The sequence below is a fragment of the Grampus griseus genome (genome assembly GCF_964374135.1).
Source record: "Grampus griseus genome assembly, chromosome: 1".
NCBI classification, from domain to species: Eukaryota; Metazoa; Chordata; class Mammalia; order Artiodactyla; family Delphinidae; genus Grampus; species Grampus griseus.
The window spans coordinates 95045805-95068131 of NC_139017.1; the positions used below are offsets into that span (position 1 = coordinate 95045805).

At 39.2% G+C, this 22327-nt stretch overlaps 1 protein-coding gene across 4 annotated transcripts in view; it reads right to left on the minus strand.

Annotated features, from left to right (window-relative positions):
- Positions 1 to 22327, minus strand: part of CDC14A (cell division cycle 14A) — a gene marked incomplete at both ends in the record, with an annotated part of 163767 nt that overhangs the window by 63533 nt on the left and 77907 nt on the right. For all 4 annotated transcript variants that reach the window (XM_082669730.1, XM_082669729.1, XM_082669728.1 and 1 more), the window contains 2 exons: positions 11239 to 11301; positions 14304 to 14370. In XM_082669730.1, the coding sequence (XP_082525856.1) occupies positions 11239 to 11301; positions 14304 to 14370 (130 nt within the window). The remainder of the gene's footprint in view (positions 1 to 11238; positions 11302 to 14303; positions 14371 to 22327) is intronic.

Genomic DNA, 22327 nt, shown 5'->3' on the forward strand with positions numbered 1-22327 from the left:
ATGTGTTTGTGCACAAGTGCGAGTGCACACACACACACACACTTCCAAGAAACCTAGATCAGATAGGAACTTAAGGTACTTTCCAACATTACCACATTTTATAAACAAATGTCTGGGCAAAGATGAGGTGAGAGAATAATTTTACCTCTTCCAATCCAAAGCCTACAACCTACCAAGTACTATGTAGAGAAACTGCAGATGTTCTTCACTACAAGAAAACCCCAAAATGAAAATGTGAATTCTTGAAACTGATACATTTAGTTGTTAATATTCATGTTACTGTAAGATCCTTCAGCTTACATATAAGACTCACCAGATTTCTTTGGAATAGCTAACTTTCCTGGTGCATTGAAAATAAAATTTGAAAAAATAAAAAGAAATCAAAGTGTCTTACAAAGTAAAAATAAACTGTATTAAAACTGAAAAAAAATTAAATAAAATCTAATTTGACTTGAAAACATGAATTTTTATAACTTCTAAGAAATAAATCTGTGCCAGTAAGGCATGCCTCTGTTCTAATGGTCACAGAGATATTTTTCAGTTAAAACACTGAAAAATATTTGGCCTTTTTACCAAATGTTAAACAGACTGTAAGAGAGAAAAGACAGACCTTCAGGTTGACAATTATTGGATTGGTTCCCTTTATCAACAGATGTGTTTTCTAAGACAACATGGATAAACAGTTTTGAAGCACAATTCAACATTCATTAAAACATTTGCTGAGCTTTTATTATATATCAAGGACTATAACTTGGTGTCACACATAAAATAATAAAAAGCATTCCCTCTGTGCCCTTAAGGAGTCTGAAAACAAGTAACAAAAAACGTTAATAATAATAGCAGCTAACAGATATACCACGGACTCTCTGCTAGGCACTACTCTATGACATGCAACTCATTCCATCTTTAGGGCAACCCTGTGAGGTAGGTGTTATTACCATCTCCATTTTACACATTGCGATAGACTGAATGTTTGTGTCCCCCACAAAATTCATATGTTGAAACCGAATCCCCAACGTGATGGTATTAGGAAGTGGGCCCTTTGGGAGGTGATTAGGTCATGAAGATGGAGCCCTTATGAATGGGATTAGTGACCTTATAAAAGAAACCCCCAGAGAGCTCCCTCTATGAGGACACAGGGAGGACATGGAAGAATTTGGCCATCTACGAACCAGGAAGAGGGCCATCTCCAGACAACAGTTCTGCTGGTGCCTTGACCTTGGACTTCCCAGCCTCCAGAACTGTGAGAAATAAATGTCTATTGTTTATGCCACACAGTCTATGATATTTTGTTATATCAGCCTGAACTAAGATACCCATTAAAGAAAAAGTTGCATTAAACTTTGATAAATGTTATAATACAAGTACATAAGAGGTTTAATGGTGGCACAAAGATTATTTTAAAAATAAAGACAGAACTACAGAGTCTTTTTTATTCATTAAAAAGCACCTTCTTTATATTTCCTTACTTCTGAAACAATAAAATAGCGTTGATAGTATAGTTGTATTACGTAAACAGCAAATATGCTGTCAAATTTGGTACTTTATGAGCTTAAATCAAAGTAAATATTTGAGGTATTTGGTTTAAATTAAGTTCTCTTGCCATCTGGCTTTAAATAATAGTCAAACTCTAGATTATTACTTAGGATTTACTTTTGAGAGAAACAGTGTGGTAGAGGGAAAGAGGAGCCCCAGGTGGACGACTGCTTCACCTCTAAACATAGAAAACATTTGGCGGCCTGCTTTCGCAGCCCCACCCAGCGAACGCCGTGCTAATGCAACCACAGGGAGCAAGAATCTAGTGCACGTGTGCAGGTACCTTTCCAGTGCTCAAGACATGAAGATTTGAGGCCAGCAGCACATACATGGTTGTTGAAATTTGGAAACAGTCCCCTCACTCATGGAGAATGTATTTAACCAGAAATCACATGGCCCTAGAGACCAGCACATTTCAGGTGGGCAAGGGAAGAGAAAGGACTTGCAGGGGATCCTGAGACACATGGCCAGAGATGGAAGGAGGAGAAAAGTACGAGACAGAATTTTTTTTTTTTTTTTTTTTTGCGGTACGCAGGCCTCTCACTGTTGTGGCCTCTCCCGTTGCGGAGCACAGGCTCTGGACACACAGGCTCAGTGGCCATGGCTCACGGGCCCAGCCGCTCCGCGGCATGTGGGATCTTCCCAGATCGGGGCACGAACCCATGTCCCCTGCATAGGCAGGCGGACTCTCAACCACTGTGCCACCAGGGAAACCCGAGACAGAACTTTTGAGGTTAGGGAAAGAAAGTGAGTTTCTAGAATTAGAGAGCGGCCACAGAGTAAATCAAGTAGGAAGAAGACCAAGCACAACAATTCGGTTTGGCTAAGTCTTGCCATTAAGCAAGAACAGTTTCCGTTGAGTCACGAGAGTAAAGGCCAGACCATCACTTTGACTGACTGCGTGAAAACAGAGTCAAGATTGCTCTCTTAAGAAGTGGAGGTAAAAGAAGGGACAGAGAACAAACCATAATTAAAGAGGAAGGGAAAAACATGGGAAATTTCTTAGACCTCAAAATATTTTATAGATTTAACCAACATAATCTCTGAACCAGCAGTGGGTGCACTGTATTAGAAGATGTGGAAACACTGGGTCCAGGAAGGATTGAATCTTGCTTCCTTAAACTTGTGGCTTTTGAGGGGTATAATCAACACTACAGGATAGCTCCAGGCAAATGCTTCTAATAGTTCTTTGAACAGTCAAATCACCATGGGATGCACAGCTCCCCAGTTCCTCCAGGTGTGAGGACATGCCCATATCCCTGCATTCTGGAGCTTGCCTGATCCCAGTCTTATGGCAGGAATTCACAATTACGGTGGCAGAAATTCACATTTTTCCAGTTCTATAATTCATGAACAAGTCGAGGGCAAATCAAGCAGAATCCAGGTTACATTCTAAATTGCCGTACAAATTCTAATCCAAAGCAAAGCCTTGAAACATCATCCCCTAGATGTTCAATTATTCCTGCTGTTGACCTGAGGTGACACACTGAGAGATAAGAGGCCTAACAAACCTTATTAGTTCTCAATGTGTATGCAAAAGGGCAATGTTGGGAGTCTACACCACCTTATCATTTGACAATTTACTTATTAACTGCAATGAAGGATGACATAGTCAACCTGGAGACAGTCTCTCCAGGTTTAGTAATATTAAACTAAACTGGCCTTACACGCAAGCCCTGGTTGAAGATTACAATATCTAGCGATCTGTGCTGCAAATAACTGGTTGGAAAAAACACAACAACAACTCACTCTTGCTGCATAGATTGGCTGGTAATGAAAAAACAGAAACAGCATTTCAGGAAGTTGTCTACCATAGTCAATACATTTTCCCCCTGGAGTGTTACTACAAAATCAGAATGGATTCTTAATTAATATGTCTTGGTCATTTTCCATTGAAAAGTAGTTACTTTTAACAGATTATATAAAATATCTTGAAATGTGCTATACTCCTTTTTTTTTTAGAACTTATTGACTCATTTATTCATTAGTTCTTTCATTCTACAAACATTTAATGACTGCCCACTACAAGTATACTGTGCCAGTGGGTTACTTATTGACACAAAGATGAGAGAGACACATTCTTTTTTTTTTTTTATGTTTTCCACAGGGGCTGTACCAATTTACATTCACACCAACAGTGCACTAAGGTTCCCTTTTCTCTGCATCCTTGCCAATATTTGTTATTTGTGTTCTTTCTTTTTTTACATCTTTATTAGAGTATAATTGCTTCACAATGGTGTGTTAGTTTCTGCTTTGTAACAAAGTGAATCAGTTATACATGTACATATATCCCCATATCTCTTCCCTCTTGCGTCTCCCTCCCTCCCACCCTCCCTATCCCACCCCTCCAGGCGGTCACAAAGCACCAAGCTGATCTCCCTGTGCTATGCGGCTGCTTCCCACTAGCTATCTACCTTACATTTGGTAGTGTATATATGTCCAGAGAGACATATTCTTGACTTCAAGTACCCAGAGTGCAGGGAAGACACAGGTGTGTAAACAGAGCATCACACACGCTGTGTGAGAAGAGCTCCCATCGAGCTAAATATGCCTTAGACATGTAAATACATGAATTCGGTGGGCAGAGGAGGAAGGACCACAGGGAAGAGGAGGAGGGAACGAGCATGTCTGAAGGCACAACAGCATGAAGATGCACTGCTGCATGGACTTGGGTATGAGGAGGGAAGGGAAAAGGACGAAAATGGGGAAGATGGCAAAGCCCATGTCCAGAAGGGCTTTTTGTGCTGCATTCAGGAGTTGGCATTTCCTCCACACTTTCAGTCAGGATGGAGCCCATGAAAGACTTAAAGTAGGGGAGTGATGTAATCAGACTTACTTAATTTCTAAAACATAGACTCTGAGAGTTATGTGGAGACTTGATGGAAGCGGCCCAAGGGCCAAGAAAGACCCAGTCCCAAGCATCCAGAATTGACCAACACTTTCTCACAAACAGTTCCCAGACGGGCTACATTGCAATGTGGCCAAGATAATGTGAAATCACCTTCTAGAACAGCAATGCTCTTTTCCCAAAAGAGCATCCCTTAGTGATAATAGGAATAATGATGGATTATGAATTGCTGAATTTCTCACTGATTCTCACTATGACATTCAGCCTGTCATAGATCAGTGAGAAATTCTGTGTAGACAATTAATCTGATAAACATGAAGATGGAAGTATAACATATGAGAAGGGTCAAACATGATAACATCTGCAGACTGAGGCACAAGGATATATGGAATCTACGACAGCAGGTGATAAGAAGAAAGGCTCTAACCCCACCCATGAAGAGACAAAATTACAGGAGGCCTTCCAAAAAAAAAATATTAGCCTAGTAAATATACTGAGCAAACAGGAAGTACTTAATAAACATCTGTTCAATAAATTAACTGAAAAGTTACCAAATTGAGGCCGTAAAGAGTGTGATACATCTTCTTGGTTCACAACAGATAGAATGGGCATCATCAGAAAATCTACAAACAACAAATGCTGGAGAGAGTGTGGAGAAAAGGGAACCCTCTTGCACTGTTGGTGGGAATGTAAATTGTTACAGCCACTATGGAGAACAGTATGGAGGTTCCTTAAAAAACTAAAAATAGAATAACCATATGACCCAGCAATCCCACTACTGGGCATATACCCAGAGAAAACCATAACGCAAAAAGACACATGCACCCCAATGTTCATTGCAGCACTGTTTGCAATAGCCAGGTCATGGAAGCAACCTCAATGCCCATCGACAGATGAATGGATAAAGAAGATGTGGTATATATATACAATGGAATATTACTCAGCCATAAAAAGGAACGAAACTAGGCCATTTGTAGAGATGTGGATGAATCTAGAGACTGTCATACAGAGTGAAGTAAGTCAGAAAGAGAAAAACAAATACCATGTATTAACACATATATGTGGAACCTAGAAAAATGGTACAGATGAACCAGTTTGCAGGGCAGAAATTGAGAAACAGATGTAGAGAACAAACGTATGGACACCAAGGCGGGGAAGCGGCAGGGGGTTGGGGGTGGTGGTGGGATGAACCAGGCGACTGGGATTGACATGTATACACTGATGTGTATAAAATGGATGACTAATAAGAACCTGCTGTATAAAAAAATAAATAAAATAAAATAGAAAAAATATATATTTTAAAGGGTAGAAATACAACATTCACTTGAAATATTTTTTGTACTTAAGTGACAGATAATAAACCTTTTAAAAATGAAAAAAAAAGGGCTTCCCTGGTGGCACAGTGGTTAAGAATCCGCCTGCCAGTGCAGGGGACACAGGTTCAAGCCCTGGTCCGGGAAGGTCCCACATGCCACGGAGCAACTAAGCCCGTGTGCTACAACTACTGAGCCTGCGCTCTGGAGCCCGCGCTCCGCACCAAGAGAAGCCACTGCAATGAAGAGTAGCCCCTGCTCGCCGCAACTAGAGAAAGCCCGCCTGCAGCAACAAAGACCCAACGCAGTCAAAAATAAATTTAAAAATGAAAAGAAAAACAAACGTTGACCTGTACACCGTTATTTCTGTAGAACAGAGCTTCCCAACTGGTGTAACAGAATGGAGTTTCCTGGGCTGGTGCTGGGGCAGCCAGAGTTCCCCAGCCAGCTGCCGTAAGCTGTGAGCTATGACCACACAGTGCTGATCAAATACTGTCAACATTTTCCACGTGTGCCGTGACGGGAGAAACAAGAGGAAACCTTGTGCTGTGACTCCACTCTCAAATAGGCAGGAACCAATTTGTCTGTCACCAGGCCTACAGAAGCCAAGCCCAGCTCTAACCACTTCCGTCAAGTAACCCATGGTGAAGAAGTGTCCCAGGTTTGCCAGCATGTAAAAGCACAGGGGCAAGTCAGTAATAACTTGATATTCTGGGAAAATATCCTCATATTGACAAAATTATTTCATAGAAAGCATTTTTTTCTCAAAATAAAGGAATGATTTATGGAGAAAAAAAATAATGGCGGATATGAAATAGCTCAAAGAAAGAAGTCAAAGTAATTTCTTAGCGTTGGAAGTAGGTTTTACGTGAACTTTAAGCTCCAGATGATTCCCAAAAGGGTATTTAAGGCAGCTCCTCAAAGTTGCATGGACCAAATTCTGGATGCGGTAATTAATGTAAGCCACACTGATAAGGCATCTCCAAATGCTGCCACTGAAGCTGCATTTCTTTGCATTTCTCTCCCTCTCCCCTCCCCTCAACTAGGCACATGGTACTGCTCTGTGAGCTCATCTCTGCATGGCCAACACAGGGACGTCATCAAATATGGCAAGCCTTCTGGTAAACAGTGGAAAGTCCCATTTTGCTTTGCTTAGGGGACACCCAATATAAGGAACTGAAGACACAACTTCAAATTCTCTTTGATGAATAATGACTGCTTAAGAGTAGCATCATTAGAAATCGGTGGTGTTTAGACAAGGTCTTACTTGGTAAGGATAGTTTCTCAAAAGAACAGTTGTTGACTGAAGGCAGCCTCTATATGGGTGCCACTTCAGGGTCTTACAAGCAGAATATTGTCCTATATTAGCAATAAACCACTAAGCTTTACTACTAGAGAGGATACAGTTCCTCACATACCTACAGGTACATAACTCGATTGAATACTCAAACTCTTTCATCTTCATTGTTTTTCCTGAGGGCAAAAGGTCTATTTCTATTTTTCAAATGTACTGATCAATGGTTAGATTTCTCAAGTTCTTGGAAAATACCTTAAGAAGCCTGTTGGAAAAGGTGACACTGATTCCTAGCAGAAGCTTCTGGGCCACCATCTTGCAGTTACTTTACTGGACCTTCCCAGCATAGCTCCCAGGCTTATATCTATTTGATCAGTGCAAAATGAAGAATGTACAGTTCCACATCGGCTTGGCAAAGAACCTGAGAGACCATATTTTAGAAGATACATTTGTTTATCAATAATTAATACAGTGGACTATTTGGAAGCCACAAGAAAATTAAGCAAGCTATCTGAGATATCTTACCCCAAGCCTTCTAAATAGAACAGAGCCTTGAAATTAATTCTTATGTGAACAATTAGATCACCTGAAGCTAGAAGGTGCAACCTGTACTGCTCATCCTAGGCTTCACGTCATTCTGAGGGGCTATGATAGTTCATTGGCAAGCCTGTCCTTGCAGAATCTGCACTTTAGCTACGTGTGGCTACCAAGCACTTGAAATGTGGCTGGTCCAAACTGAGATGTGCCGTAGTATAAACTACACGCTGGGTTTCAAAGGCTCAGTTCAAAGTCAGAAACATAAAATACCTCATTAATAATTTTTATATTGATTACATGTTGAAATAATACTTCTGGTATATTGCATTAAATATATATCATTAAAATTAATTTCATCATTTCTCTTTACTTTTTCTAAATATGGCTGCTAGAATTTTAAAATATATATATATATAGATATACTCTTATATATTTCTATTGGACAGCACTGCTCTAGACCCTTTTGCAGAATGAGTAGAGTGGTTCTTGTGTGGACCTTGTCATTAACAGCATTTATAAGCAGCACTGTTATCATAAAGACTCTCTTTTTTTTTTCTTCCATAAGACTCCCTTTTAATCTCACATAGAACTGCCACATCATTACTTTAGGTTTTTTCTTGAGTCATATTATATATTAAATGTGGTTTAGTCCAGAAGTGCCTTTTTAAAAAGCTTTAATTTGAGCATTGCCATATTATCTAAGACTTACATTCTCATAATTTGCTATCAGTGATAAAATTTTACTTTGAAAACTACAAACAACATTGGAATACTGACACTATTGGAGCTAATGAAGCCTATGAACTTAGCTATTCCACAAGTTTACCAAATGTCCAGACTCACCAAAGCAGAGCAAACAGTGGGAGAAGTTATGACAAGGAATGAATGGTCCACAGTTTGTCGGGAAGAGAGTTCCTTTACTTATATCCATTTATTCCTTAAGCAGCGTTTATGAAATGCCCACCACCTGCCGATCACGCTTCGACTTGTGCTTTTCTATTTTTTGGCTTTATGACAGAATGGATATATCGTTCTCAAAGAGGAAGTTATCTGACGGAAAACTTTTCAAATGCTCACCAACTGCCTCCTCTCCCTCCTGCCATTACCTGAGCGGTGGTGCTGGTGGTGGTGGTGCTGGTGGTGGTGGTGCTGGTGGTGGTGGTGGTGCTGGTGGTGCTGGTGATGGTGGTACTGGTGATGGTGGTGGGCGTGGTGGTGCTCGTGGTGGTGGTGGCGGTGGTGATGGTAGTGGTTATTTATTCAGGTTACAGTGTGACCACATTCTTACCAGATGTTTGGTTTGTTAGTTGGTTCTCAAGAATGAAATGGTACTATGTTTCAGGTTTTTCAATCGCTTTTTCAACTAACTCTCAACATCACCATTAAAGTTTTTAAAAAGATAAAGGAATAAGTAAGACATTGACAAGTTTTCTTTCTTTACTGTGGCATGTCCTCCCCCTCCTCCCTCTCTAGCCTCCACCGTAATCTCTCCTTTCACTGAAATGGCTTTAGAGTTTCACCATATATTTTTCTCCAGGTTCATATACGTGGGACAGAGATTCAGGTTTGGGCGGCAACTGAAACTTATCTAAGGTGGAGGCCCATTCTAAGAAAAGAATACAATGTTAAGAACACAAAAAAGGCGCCCATGCAAGTGGGGCCCTCTAAAATTTAAGCTTCGTTCACTTCACAGGAAATTACCTTTGCTCATGTAACACAGATACACATATACATGTACAGGGTGGAGGGGGTCTTGTCATTGTTTGTTAAAAAGGGGGGATTATACTATAAGCACTCTTCTGTATCAACTTTTTCCCGTCAATATATAATAGAAATCATTCCAAGACAAGTGGTATAGCTCACATCAATTTTTTCAAATGACTGTGTAACATTCCATGGTGTATCTGTACTACAGGTTATTTATTCAACCTTTCCCCTTATAAGGACATAGTCTTTTTGTTTCTAGTTCTTTTTTTCTGGGGGGGGAGGATTTTTTTTCTTTTGACACTACTAGAAATGCCACAATAACGATGCTTTTGGAGTTTAAAAAGAAGAAATTCTTTGGAGATTTTTAATAAATTGTACTACATGTATTAATTTGGGGAGAAGTGGCAGTTTTATGATGTTAAATCTTTCTACCCAAGAACGCAATACATATTTTCCATTTAGTCATGCCCCACCCACAAGGAATTTACAATCTAATAAGGAAAATAAGGCTTGTGTGCAAATAGCCAGGATGTAAGAAAAATGGAAAGCACAAATTGTGACACATGAAATTGAGGGGGAAAGAATTCTGTACAGAGTGAGAGCTGACCTGTGGAGGACTTTACACACACAAGTGGAGGAGGGAAATGTTAAAGGAGACAGGTATCTGGAGAAAGAAAGCTCAGCCAGGGTGCAGAGACATTCAAGAAACAGTAAATAAGCAGCTCGGTGCGGCTGGAACAGAGAGTGCATACAGGGGAGAAACAGGAGACAGGCTAGCAAGGTGGGCTGGACCTCATCCAAAGCTAACAATACGAGGACAGGGGAGTTTATCCTCATTTGAGCCGAGTAATGAGAGCAGCAGCCAGTTTGGGGCCAAGACAAGACGAGAGCTCTGTTTTAAGACCACTCAGTCAAGTGTGTGCAAGACCAAGAGGAGAAGGGCCTGGGCTGCTTGAAGAGCAGTTGTAATAGTCTACCGGATGGGACACAAGACCTGAGCCAGGGGAAGGAAGTGAGAACAGAAAGGAAGAAAGAGATGAAATACACCCTGGGTCCCTAGCAACGGGAACTCAAATACTCATTAGACTCGGGGGGCGAGAAAAAAGAAATGTTTCTAGTCTTGAGCCTGGGTGAACAGTAGAATGGTGATGCCATTAATACAGAGGAACAAAGCAGAAGCCCATGTTTGGGTGAAAGATGATTGATTTCTTCTCAGATGTGTTAAGTTTAACATGTAAGCAGGATATCCAAACAGACACATCCTGAACTAGAGCCCAGAATGGGAGGGCTACCCTTGTCTTGCTAAGTAGAGTGATAAATGTTATAACTCCTCAGGAGAGCCACGACAGACGAGCTCAGTTTCATGGAGTGGTCAGACTACTCAGAGTCTACAGATGTCTCATCTTTAGGAAAAGTTAACTACCTCTAGACTCCTCTACTACCCCGCAAGTGCTCTTCCTCAACATCTCCTTATAGCACAATGTAACTTGGACAGCCTTTGCCTAAATTGCTTCACTGAACAGGCAAGATACTATTCGAAAGCTTTGTAATGGCACCATGGGGAAAAAAGGCAGCCAACTCTTAGAACTGAGTACATTCAGATGTATTTCAAAATAAAATATATGCAGTCAAAAATATTATACGCCATAAATCCGGTTTTGTTTTAACCAAAACATAAATTTAAAAAAATAAAAGTAACAAAATTTTATTACCAAAATGTAGTTTTAAATTATTTTTTCTTACAAACTGAAGGTTCAAAGTAATTGTCAATAAAGGTTTGATGAAAGAATATAGAGAAGTATGGCATTTTCCCAACGAAAATTTTGATAAGTCCTGGTTCAAAGGCAATAACCAAAGCTGAAAGGATTAAACTGACAACTATAGAAAACTGCAGAATGCTTTTATTTAGCAGCCAATCAATTTGCAATACCTGAGTGCTAGGAAAAAAAGAACAATTTAATCAATGTGAAATTATATCTTGCAAAAAGATAAAGTGTACAAACCTCATAATGTTCATATTCATCCACATCAAAGGTCTCAAAGTCAAAAAATCCATGTTGTAATCCCTAAAATAAGAATTTGAATTAGTTTTTGCATGTGAAATTGATAACGACTTCTAGCCGTTTCTGGAATTCCTGCTCACAAATGATCCTGCCTGATCTGAAGGAGAAAGCTTGAAACCTTTATTTGTAATGCATACCAAGCAATCATCTAACATCTAATTTTGCTTTGAGATTTTCTTGCCAGTGGGACTAAACACTTAGAAAAACATGAAAATATGTCCCACAAAATATGTCTCTTAAGGTCTAATATACATTAGTTTTGTATGTAAAATTACTTATGTATATCAAATGGAACATACTAGCAAATGTATAGTTAAAACCTATTGGGAACTATGCAATTAATTTATACCTAACTATGACAGAGTATATAATAGTGATTAAATTTTCAGTTAGAAGAAAAAACAATTATTCTTAGGTTTTATTTTCCTTTTATCATTAGTGAGATACTTAGTAAAAAGAGCATTTTAGGCCCTTATTTGTTCCTAAAACTCTACATTGAGAGAATTTGTTTTATGGTGATAGTTTCTGACAGAGTAAAAATGTACTTGACTACTCTTACAATTTAGAAGGAAGAATTGATCTGTTTAACAACATGAAGAAAAATTTCATACTCCTTTTTGTAACCAATGACTTAGAACTAAAAACTATCTGGCTTACTCAGATAAAATATTTTGAAGAGGACAGTCTTTTTTTTTGTATGTCATGAAGCTATACAGATTACCATAGAATACAAAACCACAGTTACTTTTGAAAGTTACATGATCAAGTCAGTAAAAATAGAAGAAACTGTTAAGCCAAGTTTAGTACATCTATCTTTGAAAATACCTTAGAGACCAGTGTTTTCCAAAATGTAGAACATGGACCACCTGCACTTAAGGTAATTTATATTGAAAATCCAGACCGTTAGGCCCCATCCCAGAACTATGAAATCAGGTTCTTTGGGGGTGGGATCATCATTTTTAAAATGCCTTGCTAGGTGATTCTTATAAATTCTGACAACACTGATTTAGACAACCTCCACAGGATAAGTAGAACAAGCTATTTAAATTATTCCACATTGAAACAAAGACGCTTACTTCAGCCATATGTACCATTTCAGAGAAAATGGTGAGAATATAATGCCCTGAAGTATCACTTTCCTTCCTCTTCTTTTAAATGTGTTTGTGTTTGTGTATGCCTCTGTGTGTGGTTCACACATATATAACTGATGCTTATAATGACGCTGATACATCAAAATCAGAAAGATATGCTTCTTACAAAGCGAAAAATGTGGCCATAGTCTGTCTACCTTCTTAGGAGGTATGGTGCTCATTGCCACAAAAATAGCCCAGCACACGATGCTTTATAGAAGAATGTACAGAGGGAAAGTGTGTCCCAGTTGCTTAAAGACATGTTGAACAATCTATCAGATCCTCTAAAATCTCATCTTCATTTGGGTAAAATAAACCCAGCATTTGATGAAACAAGAAATTTACAGAAGATCTTAATGAACAAAGTCGTGCCTTTCCTTTGTAACAGGAAAAATGTCTATATCAAGTTACCAGTTACCATAATAACAGGCAAGGATATTCCAGTGTGAACTCTTTTTCAATTTCATAAGTTTTATAAAAGAAACAGCCTGTACCAGATGGCAGGATAGGCAAAATAATAATAATGTAACAATAAGTAAATTACTTTTTTAAATGCTACAATTTTAGGTTGTATACCGGGTGATATATCCAGTATACATAAGGGTATACTGGATGTAGAAGGGTTCTTAACTGGTGTTACTGGAAGTGTGTGTTGGTGATATTATTTGCAGGGGATAGGCTAGATTATCTTGATAGTTTTTAAATGAAAAGAGAACTAAAGTTTTACAGAGTCTACATTCATTTCTAGATGAAATATCAAAGTCAAAAATATACATACAGAAAACAAGTACCATATTTTACCATAGCAATTTTCTCAAATTAAAACAGGGCCAAAGCAATGTTATATTACATCAGAGAAAAGAAACTAGAACAAGACTCACTACTGATACTATATGTGCAGTCCACGATGACCCTTGCCAATGGGTCTGAAACACATACATTCCTGACTCATAAGTCATGACTATATGTTCTAGATGGAATGATGTACCTTGAACCTTCATTAGAATTCACAGTATAGCATGCATGACTTCTAAGCTTGTAAATCAATGTTTCTAAAACATGTTCCAAAGTTCTCAAAGATCTTTTAGATTAACTTCTCCATAATATATATAAATAACTAAATAATTATGACTCTAAACTTCAGAGTGCATCAAATCACATGGAGGGATTATACAAACACAGACAGCAGGGCACCACTCCCAGAATTTATGGTTCAATCAGTCTCGGATGAGGTCTGAGAATTTGCATCTCTCCACAAGTCCCCACCATTTGACAACCATTGATTTAGACATACCTGGATAGAATATGAGAAAGAACTCCATATTGATATGGAAATCTGAGTTAGAACGAGCCCTCCTAATAACTCCCTGTGGCCCTGAGAGTGACTTAATCTCGCTGGGGTTGTTTCCTCAACTGTAAAAATGAGATAATAATATCTGACCTGCTTACTACTTCATGTTCATGGGCATGTAATACTATCCAGTTAGAAAAACAATGTGGAAATGTTCTCCACATTAACAGAGGAGACTTAGATAACTTCCTGTCCCTCCCACACCAAGATCTAGCTTGATAATGAAGCTGAGCAGGTGACAAAGCAACATCACAGGCACAGCAGCAGACAGAAGTGATAACACAAATAGTTTAAGTGAGAAAGGGAGACCCCTTCCACTTCTATAAGAAGAGTTATCCCTTGAAACACCGCCCCTATTTGCCCTGTGGTCTGTGTATTACAGATCCATCATTGTTTAAGAAGTGGAAAGCTGCCTTCTTATTCCTCCCCTCTCTTCTCTCCAACAACAAACAAGGATATAGACATAATTCTTTTTTCATATTGTTAAACTACAATGTCGACCACAGCAAGGAGATTGTTATTACCTTTCTGATTCCGTGCAAACAGTCGAGGATGGTGAGATTGTAAGTGCAATTTCCAAAGGAAGCATCCCTATGAACACAAAAAAACTTAACATTAAAAACATGCATTTAGAACACTCAAATAATAAAATACCAAAGTCAGTTGGAGACATGCTTATTTGGATTCACAGCTGTCAACACGGTAAACTTATGTAACACATCAGATCCTACTAGCTTAACTCCAGAACTTCTGAAATTGCTTTAATCCAACTAGCTGAATTAATAAGAAAGCAGATTTAGGAACCTGAGCTCTGGAATCAGGCTGCCTTCAAATTCCAACACTGCCACGAATTGGCTGGGACCTCAAGCAAGTTATTTTACCTCTATGAGTCTTGGTTTCCTCATCTGTGAAATGAAGGTACTGATAGCTGCTACTGTTCACAGGATTGTTGTCAGATTACATTTAAAAAATATAAAGTCCTTCCTATAGTGCCTAGCACAAAGGAAACAATAAATATTATGACTATTCTTATTATTAACAGTGAGTATTTCATTAACGAAAACATGCATCATCATGAGAAGTATTCAGACAGAGAAACAACCATCTGTCAGGAATATGGCAAATCCTAGCGTAAAAATTTAAATGGGACAATGCATGCAGGTCAACAGAACCTGGCAGTTGTTTTCATGGATTATATGCCACTACCTCCATTTTGCCCCCCGCCCCACCCTCATTCCCCCACCCCCCCACAAAAAAAAATGCCAAGGAAAATGCTTCCAAACAATCTCCTCTCAGGATCCAGGAGAGCTTCTAATGCACCATGAAGTGTTCTATCAAAAGGAGTGGAGACCTACCGCACCGAAAACTGAGTGCTTCATCCTTTATTTAAATTTTTAGAGCAACTTAGCAGGCCTGCTTTAGGCAACATAAAACTGAAGTATCAAGTTCAGGTCAGTTAGCAAGAACTGGCACTGGAGCTTTAACACTAACAATGTTCCAAGGTGTCCAAGGCAAGAAACTTGACCTCAAGGCTCTCAGTCGCTCTTCCCAGCCCCCACTGCTGACCTGAAGGAACAGAGCTGTCAGGCACCTGCCAATCACAAAGTCAAATGTACCACACAGAGTTGGTCCAAGGTGGGGAGGAAGGGGGCGGCCACAGAAGATGATCCATGAGGAGAAAATGACCCTTAAAGGCTTTAACACATAATTAACATAAAACTGAATCTTGTATCACAACCATCTAAGGTAACTTGAAACTATGGCTGCTAAGCCACGAATTTAAATGCAATGTCAACATCACTGAGTTTCAGCATCCTGATAACCTAATTTAAAAATAGTAGGTTAGCAAAGCAGCCTAACAGAAATGTTTAAGTCCTGAAACATCAACGTTAACCTATGTTAAGGAAGGGTTATTCTAGATATTTAATCGTGATTTCAAGAGTTCTTTTTTTAATGCCATCTGAACTCATGGGTCAGTGAAAAACAAATAACCCCATTTCAAATATCTTGTAAAGATATAAGCCATATATTAAGAAGCAAATTTTAAGGGATTAAACCAGAGAAAGGAGTAGCTGGGGATCTAAGACAAAATACTAGTTTATATAAATAACCACACATTCCTTTGTAGGAACTTGTCTTTTTAGGACAAGAGTTCAGAATCTTTTGTGTGTCATGGACCCCCCTTCAGCAGGACCCCCCTTCATCATTCTGATGAAGCCTGTGAATGTCTATCCTCAGAATGTTTTTAAAGGCATAAAATAAAATACATAGAAATAACAGAACACTAATGCAATTAAATGTAAAGTCATCAAAATGTAACAAAACAAATTTATAATACCATACTTTATTGTTAATATTGATATATAACAAGATCTAGTAGCAGGTCTGATAACAACTATAATTTTAAAGAAGAAATGAACATAAATATCTTAAGATATATGCAACAACTGCAATGGGATATAACAATGTAGTTTCTACTGTGAAAAAGTCACTTATATTGCTAACACTACTATAGTTTATTTCCAACATTTATAATTGGACGCAATCTTATAACTTACATGGCTAGTGAAAATAAAGATATTTTTGTGGACTTCCCTGGTGGCGCAGTGGTTGGGAGTCCGCCTGCCGATGCAGGGGACACAGGTTCGTGGGAAGATCCCACGAGCCGCGGAGCAGCTGGGCCCGTGAGCCATGGCCGCTGAGCCTGCGCGTCCGGAGCCTGTGCTCCGCGGTGGGAGGGGCCGCGGTGGTGAGAGGCCCGCGTACCGCAAAAAAATAAAAATAAAAAGAATCTGCCTGCCAATGCAGAGGACACGGCTTCAGGCCCTGGTATGGGAAGATCCCACATGCCGCGGAGCAACTAGGCCCGGGAGCAACTAAGCCCGTGAGCCACAGCCACTGAGCCTACGCACCTAGAGCCTGTGCTCTGCAACCAGAGAGGCCGCGATAGTGAGAGGCCCGCGCACCATGATGAAGGGTGGCCCCCGCTCGCCGCAACTAGAGAAAGCCCTCGCACAGAAACGAAGACCCAACACAGCCAAGAATAAATAAATAATTAATTAATTTTTTTAAAAAAAAGATATTTTTGTCATCTGAATTCTCTCTATAGACCCTAGTTTAAAAACTACTGCTTTGGTAGAGAAAAGAAAAACTTAGGGAAAAAACTTATCTGTATTTAAAAAGAGTAAAAGAAATGATAAGAATTGAAGGTGCTCCTTACTTCCCTCAAGTGTATCTTCCCACCTAGACGCAGCTAAACCGATCCACAAATGTAAGTTATCAGAAAAGCTCCAGATCCAGTCTCTCGTACTGTCTGCAAAGCATGGTGAGATTATCATGATATCTCTTGTCTTAGCATAGCCACAGTTTTTACCAACAACTGAAAAGAGAGCTCTGGTGACTTGGTGATCAAATGTGCGAGGGTGCGTTAACAGGCCATCTGACAAAATTAGGATACAAAGCAGTTACAGCAGGCTAGAAAGACAGGCTGACATTCACAAATTGAAATATAATAAGGGATGCAATAAAATTAAGTCACATCCTCAGGACTGGGGAAAGTTGATGACATACCTTTTTCCAACACTTACTATGCTGGGTAATTTAAATGCATTAACACATTTAATCCTCATGAAGGCAACAGGTTCCCAAAACCTGCCCTCATAACTACGCAAGAGAGAAATGGCTTATTAGTGGCACCTGGCTCATACATAGTCAAAGGAAAGTAACCATAAAAGTGAAGGGACACAAAAACATGTTACATATTCTCTGGGGGAAAAAAGGGGAGAAAGATAAAGGTGGCAGAGTAAATCCATGTTATCTACAAAAACCCCACTAAAAAGAGAATTTTAAAAGGCTTTTTTAAATGGAATCCAACAAGGTCAGGGAGAATGAGAACAGACAACAGCAATAAAATTCTGAAAGCTGGAAGTCAGATACATGAGTGATAATAAATTAGAAGACCAAGAAAACTGAATACTAAGGTGACAGGGGAAAAATCAGAGCATCAACCCAATTAATACCAGATAATTCGCAAAAGGCTCAGGAAGTGGCAGCACTGGGTTCTTCTGGAAATAAGAATGAAGGAAATGACTATGATAAGTTTGAAAGTACTTTAAGAAGCTGAAAAATTTTACTCTATAAAAGCAATATTATCTCCTACTTTATAAATAAATCTTACCTGTTGAGTTTCCTCAACCACCCAATGTAGTTAGAACCACCTAAAAATAAAATGGTTGGTCCTGGAAGGCAGCAAGATAACCTGCCCCACACGACGTTCAAGTTTGAATTGGCAGACGGCTTGCAAGAAATATTTTTCACCTACATTGTTATAGGAAATGGAGGTGAAGATTAGGAAAACACCAGGCTCTATTAAACTCAAAAGTCCTTTCCTACCCTGAAACTGCATCATTATTCAAAACAGTGGATGATTTCTTTCCTCTCCGTATCTCTCCCTTGGATCCTTCCCAATAGCAGTCAAACATTTTCAAGTCCCTACCATCTTTAAAAGAAAAAAAATATCTGAAATTTTCTTAACTTCAGCCACCACCCTCTCTTTGGCCTCCTCTTTAAAACAGGGCTTCTCTGAAAAACTATTCATCTTCCTGCCCCCACTTTCTCTTCTCTCACATCTTAACCTCCTCTGTTCTGCTTCCACCCTCATCCATGCCATGAACATTTCTCACTAAGGTCACCAATGACCTCCATATGGCTAAGCCCAGGGGACTTTTTTTTTAATTGAGATAAAATTCACCATTTTAGCCTTTCTAAAATGTACAATTCAGTGATTTTTAATGTATTCATAATGCTGTGATTTTTAGTGTAGTCACAATGCACACCACTAATTCGAAACCATTTTACCACCAGAAAGAAACTCTATACCCATTTGCAGTAACTCCTCATTCATTCCCCGTCCCCACTCCAACCCTGGCGATCACTAATCTACTTTCTGTCTCTAAATTTGCTTATTCTAAGTTCAGGGAACATTCTGCAAGCATCATTTTATTTACTCGGTCAAGAACAAGTAATTCCCTCTGAATATTCTCTTCACTGTTCCTGGATTTTGCTTTGACCTCTCTAAACACTACTCCTTCCCAATCTCCTCTGCAAAGTCATCCTTCACCTCCCAGTCTCTTCAAGATTCAATTCCAGACTCAAATGCTCCACACTCCATGCTCTCTTCCGAGACCAGGTGCTCTCAAACTTTAGCATTCATCAGCATCAGCATCACCGAGATGGCTTCTTAAAACACAGAATGCTGGGCTCCACCCGAGTTTCTGATTCAGTAGGTATGGAACGGGGTCTGAGAATCTGCATTTCTAACAAGTTTCCAGGTGGTATCAGTGCTGCTGGTAGGAGGGACCACATTTTGAAAATCCCTGCCCTACACAATCTCATCTATGTAAGGTACCATCTATCTGCCAATAACCCTCAAATTTATCTCCCTAGCACAAAGTCCTTAAAACTCCAAGGCAGGACAGCCAACCACATACATGACATTTCCATTTGGGTGTCTTAAGGCATCTCAAACTCATTGTGGAAGAAGAATCTCTTGAATCTGCCCCTACCTCAAAACAACAACAATAATCGGATCCTCCAACCCTCTGTAACTTGGTAAAAGACAGCTTCTACAATCACTCAAGCTACAGCTCAGAAGTCCTTCTGTCTCTCTCATTTCCCGTACCCTACTGCACCGTGCCCCACTGTGTTTCCCTCCTAAACATCTCGTGAACGCATTTACTTCTCCTCGGTTCTGCTGCCTCTCACGTAGCACCTCTCCACACACTACAAGAGCCTCCCCACATCCACCCCTCGCCTTTCTAATCAGTTCTCTTCACTGCAGCCAGAGTGATTTCTTTAAAAGGCAAGTCTGATCCAGCCACTCTTCTGCTGTAGTCCTTCTCTGATTCCCACTGCTCTCTCGAGGGAAGGTTCAAATCCTAAAATGGAGGCAAGGACTGTGGTATCTGGCCCTGCCCGCCTCTCCAGTCTCCTCCTCACATCGTGCTCCCTCACTCTCTGTGCCCATCACAACGCCCCTTCCCTGAGCTCCTCAGAGGGGCACTCTGAACCTTTGCTCCCCTGGTCACATGTTCTCCAATCGCCTTGCCTAGGTCACCCTACTCACCCTTCAGATCCCAGCTCAAAGATGACTTGTCTCAGGGAAAATCCTCCAACCCCACTCCGGCTAGATCAGGTCCCCATTGTTTTCCACTGGACTTAACTACAGTTTGACATTATATCATGGTGTGCTTATCTGATTCCCTGACTCTCTCTCTACAATAGTCCCTAAGAAGACGGGATCTATATGTTTTTTTACTCACCATTGTCTCTTTAGTACCTAATACAGTGCCTGGCATGAAATAGATAGTCAATAAATGTTTGTCAATAAACGTTTAAATTAAGTAAAGGAACTTGGGAGATCATCCCAAGAAAATGTTCGATGATCTCCTATGGCCACTTTTGTTAACTCGAGAGCCTGACACCTCCATCCTCACTAGCAAGAAGAGCTTTCTTTGCATTAACCCCAAATCCCTTCTGTCCATTTAAGATCATTTCTTTCTGTTCTCTTTGCCAAAGAGTATTAACTGAATAAAGCTAAAAAGCAGTGACACTCAAAGTAGTTTTCTCTTTCTTTGTCAAGTGGTATTAAACACACTTTTATTTTAACCCAGACACTTTAGAGAGGTTACACAGAGCTTTCAGGATTTAAATCACTATACCAATGTGCTACAAAGTTTTATACTCCCACAGTTTTTATTGCAGTTTTGGTTCCCAATTGTTTATTTAACTCCTGGTTTGCTTTTTTACTCATTCATCCATGCATTCATTTATATTTATTGAGCCAAACAGTTACTGAGCTGAATAAGAGGACATGTATTTTTCCACCTCCCTCATAAAGGACCACTGAAATCCCATAGACGTCAATTGAGGGAAAACGCTTGCACATCCTGTGCTGCCTGGGAAAACTACAGCTCTAACACTTATATACCATGACAGTTTTACCATATATTGCATTACTCTCTTAAACAGGTAAACACAAGGCTGCTCTTCGTTCAGGACATAAGGTAATAATACCCCAAACACCCAGGATTTCTAATCATTCATCCCTGCTGAAGAATACATCATGTGTCTCTAACCCCCAATACAGAAGACTAATGTTACAACCAACAGCTATCTAGAGACATCCAAATACAAATTTAGCTCAACCTCATGCTTGACCATCCAAATTCTATCCATCCCGGCAATTCTATCTTTCTAAATGTGATTTCTGGCATAACAGTCAACTGAACCATAAAACTATTATGAAGTGGTTATAAAAATCACTGGCAGTCAATAAATATTTGTTGAATGAAATACTGAATTATGAATATTTTATAGGTGAAGCAATTGGGATTTTTGTTTATTTTTACATTTATTTTGCAGAGAAGCAGTAGAAGAAAAATTAAATTTAAGACAACTAGAATCACCATCCACAAAGAGATACAAAGAGAAAGGGCTTGATTCCCTATTGTACTAAAGCTGTCTTTCTACAGGCTCTCAAGAGTCAACTGTTAGATATTCAAAAATTCTGAGAGCCCAAATCGGCATTGGAGGGAAAATTTACACCACACAAATCAGCAAATGCTCTTTAATTACAGAGCCGGTTTAACAACACACCACTGTTTGCAACCTACGAATCTAAGAAATCGCTCAGAATGAAGCAACCCTGTAAATGTTAATAATGAGCAGATGAAACCAGAGATGAAAGAACATATTTACACAAAACAATAAGAAAGCATTTCTGTTAATGAAGTTGTTTGAAATGAAGAATAAATGAAAAACAGAGTCACAGTGTTTACAATGTGGAGACTACATTAAAGAATAAAACAGAGCTATAGTAAATGGACTGAGAAATAACAGAAATGACTATGATTTACACATCTTGATTCTGATTCTCTGTAAATTCTCCAGATAGCAAGTAGTTACGAGGCAAGCAAATATCTGCAGAGCAATGGGTTAGAAAGGATCTCAAAGGTCATCTGAGCACCCTTCCAATCACTGAACTGAATCCCATCTACACAACCAGCACAAGATCAAGAGCTTCCTAAGGACAGGGAATGTGTCCTTTATGTTGTATGCCCAGAATCTAGTACAGTGTTGGGCACATTACTCTCTTGTAGCTGTTGAATGAATGAATGAATGAATGAATAACCATTACAAGGAGACCATTCAACATATGCCTGAACAACTCTAAGTGGCTGGGAACTATGGACATTTCAAAGCAAAAATTATATAAAAAATCTGTAATCGTAAACTGTGTACAATCACAAAAATGTAATCTAGATCACTGCTTTCCAATGGAAATATAATGAAAGCCACAAAAGAGAGCCACATGTGTAATTTTAATTTTTTTCATAACCATATTAAAATGAAAAGAAATAAATAATATTAATTTTAATAATATATTTTGTTTAATCCAATATATCTGAAATATTTCAGCATGTAATCAACACAACTATAAATAAGATATTTTACTTTTCTTATACTAAACCTTTGAAATCCAATGTGT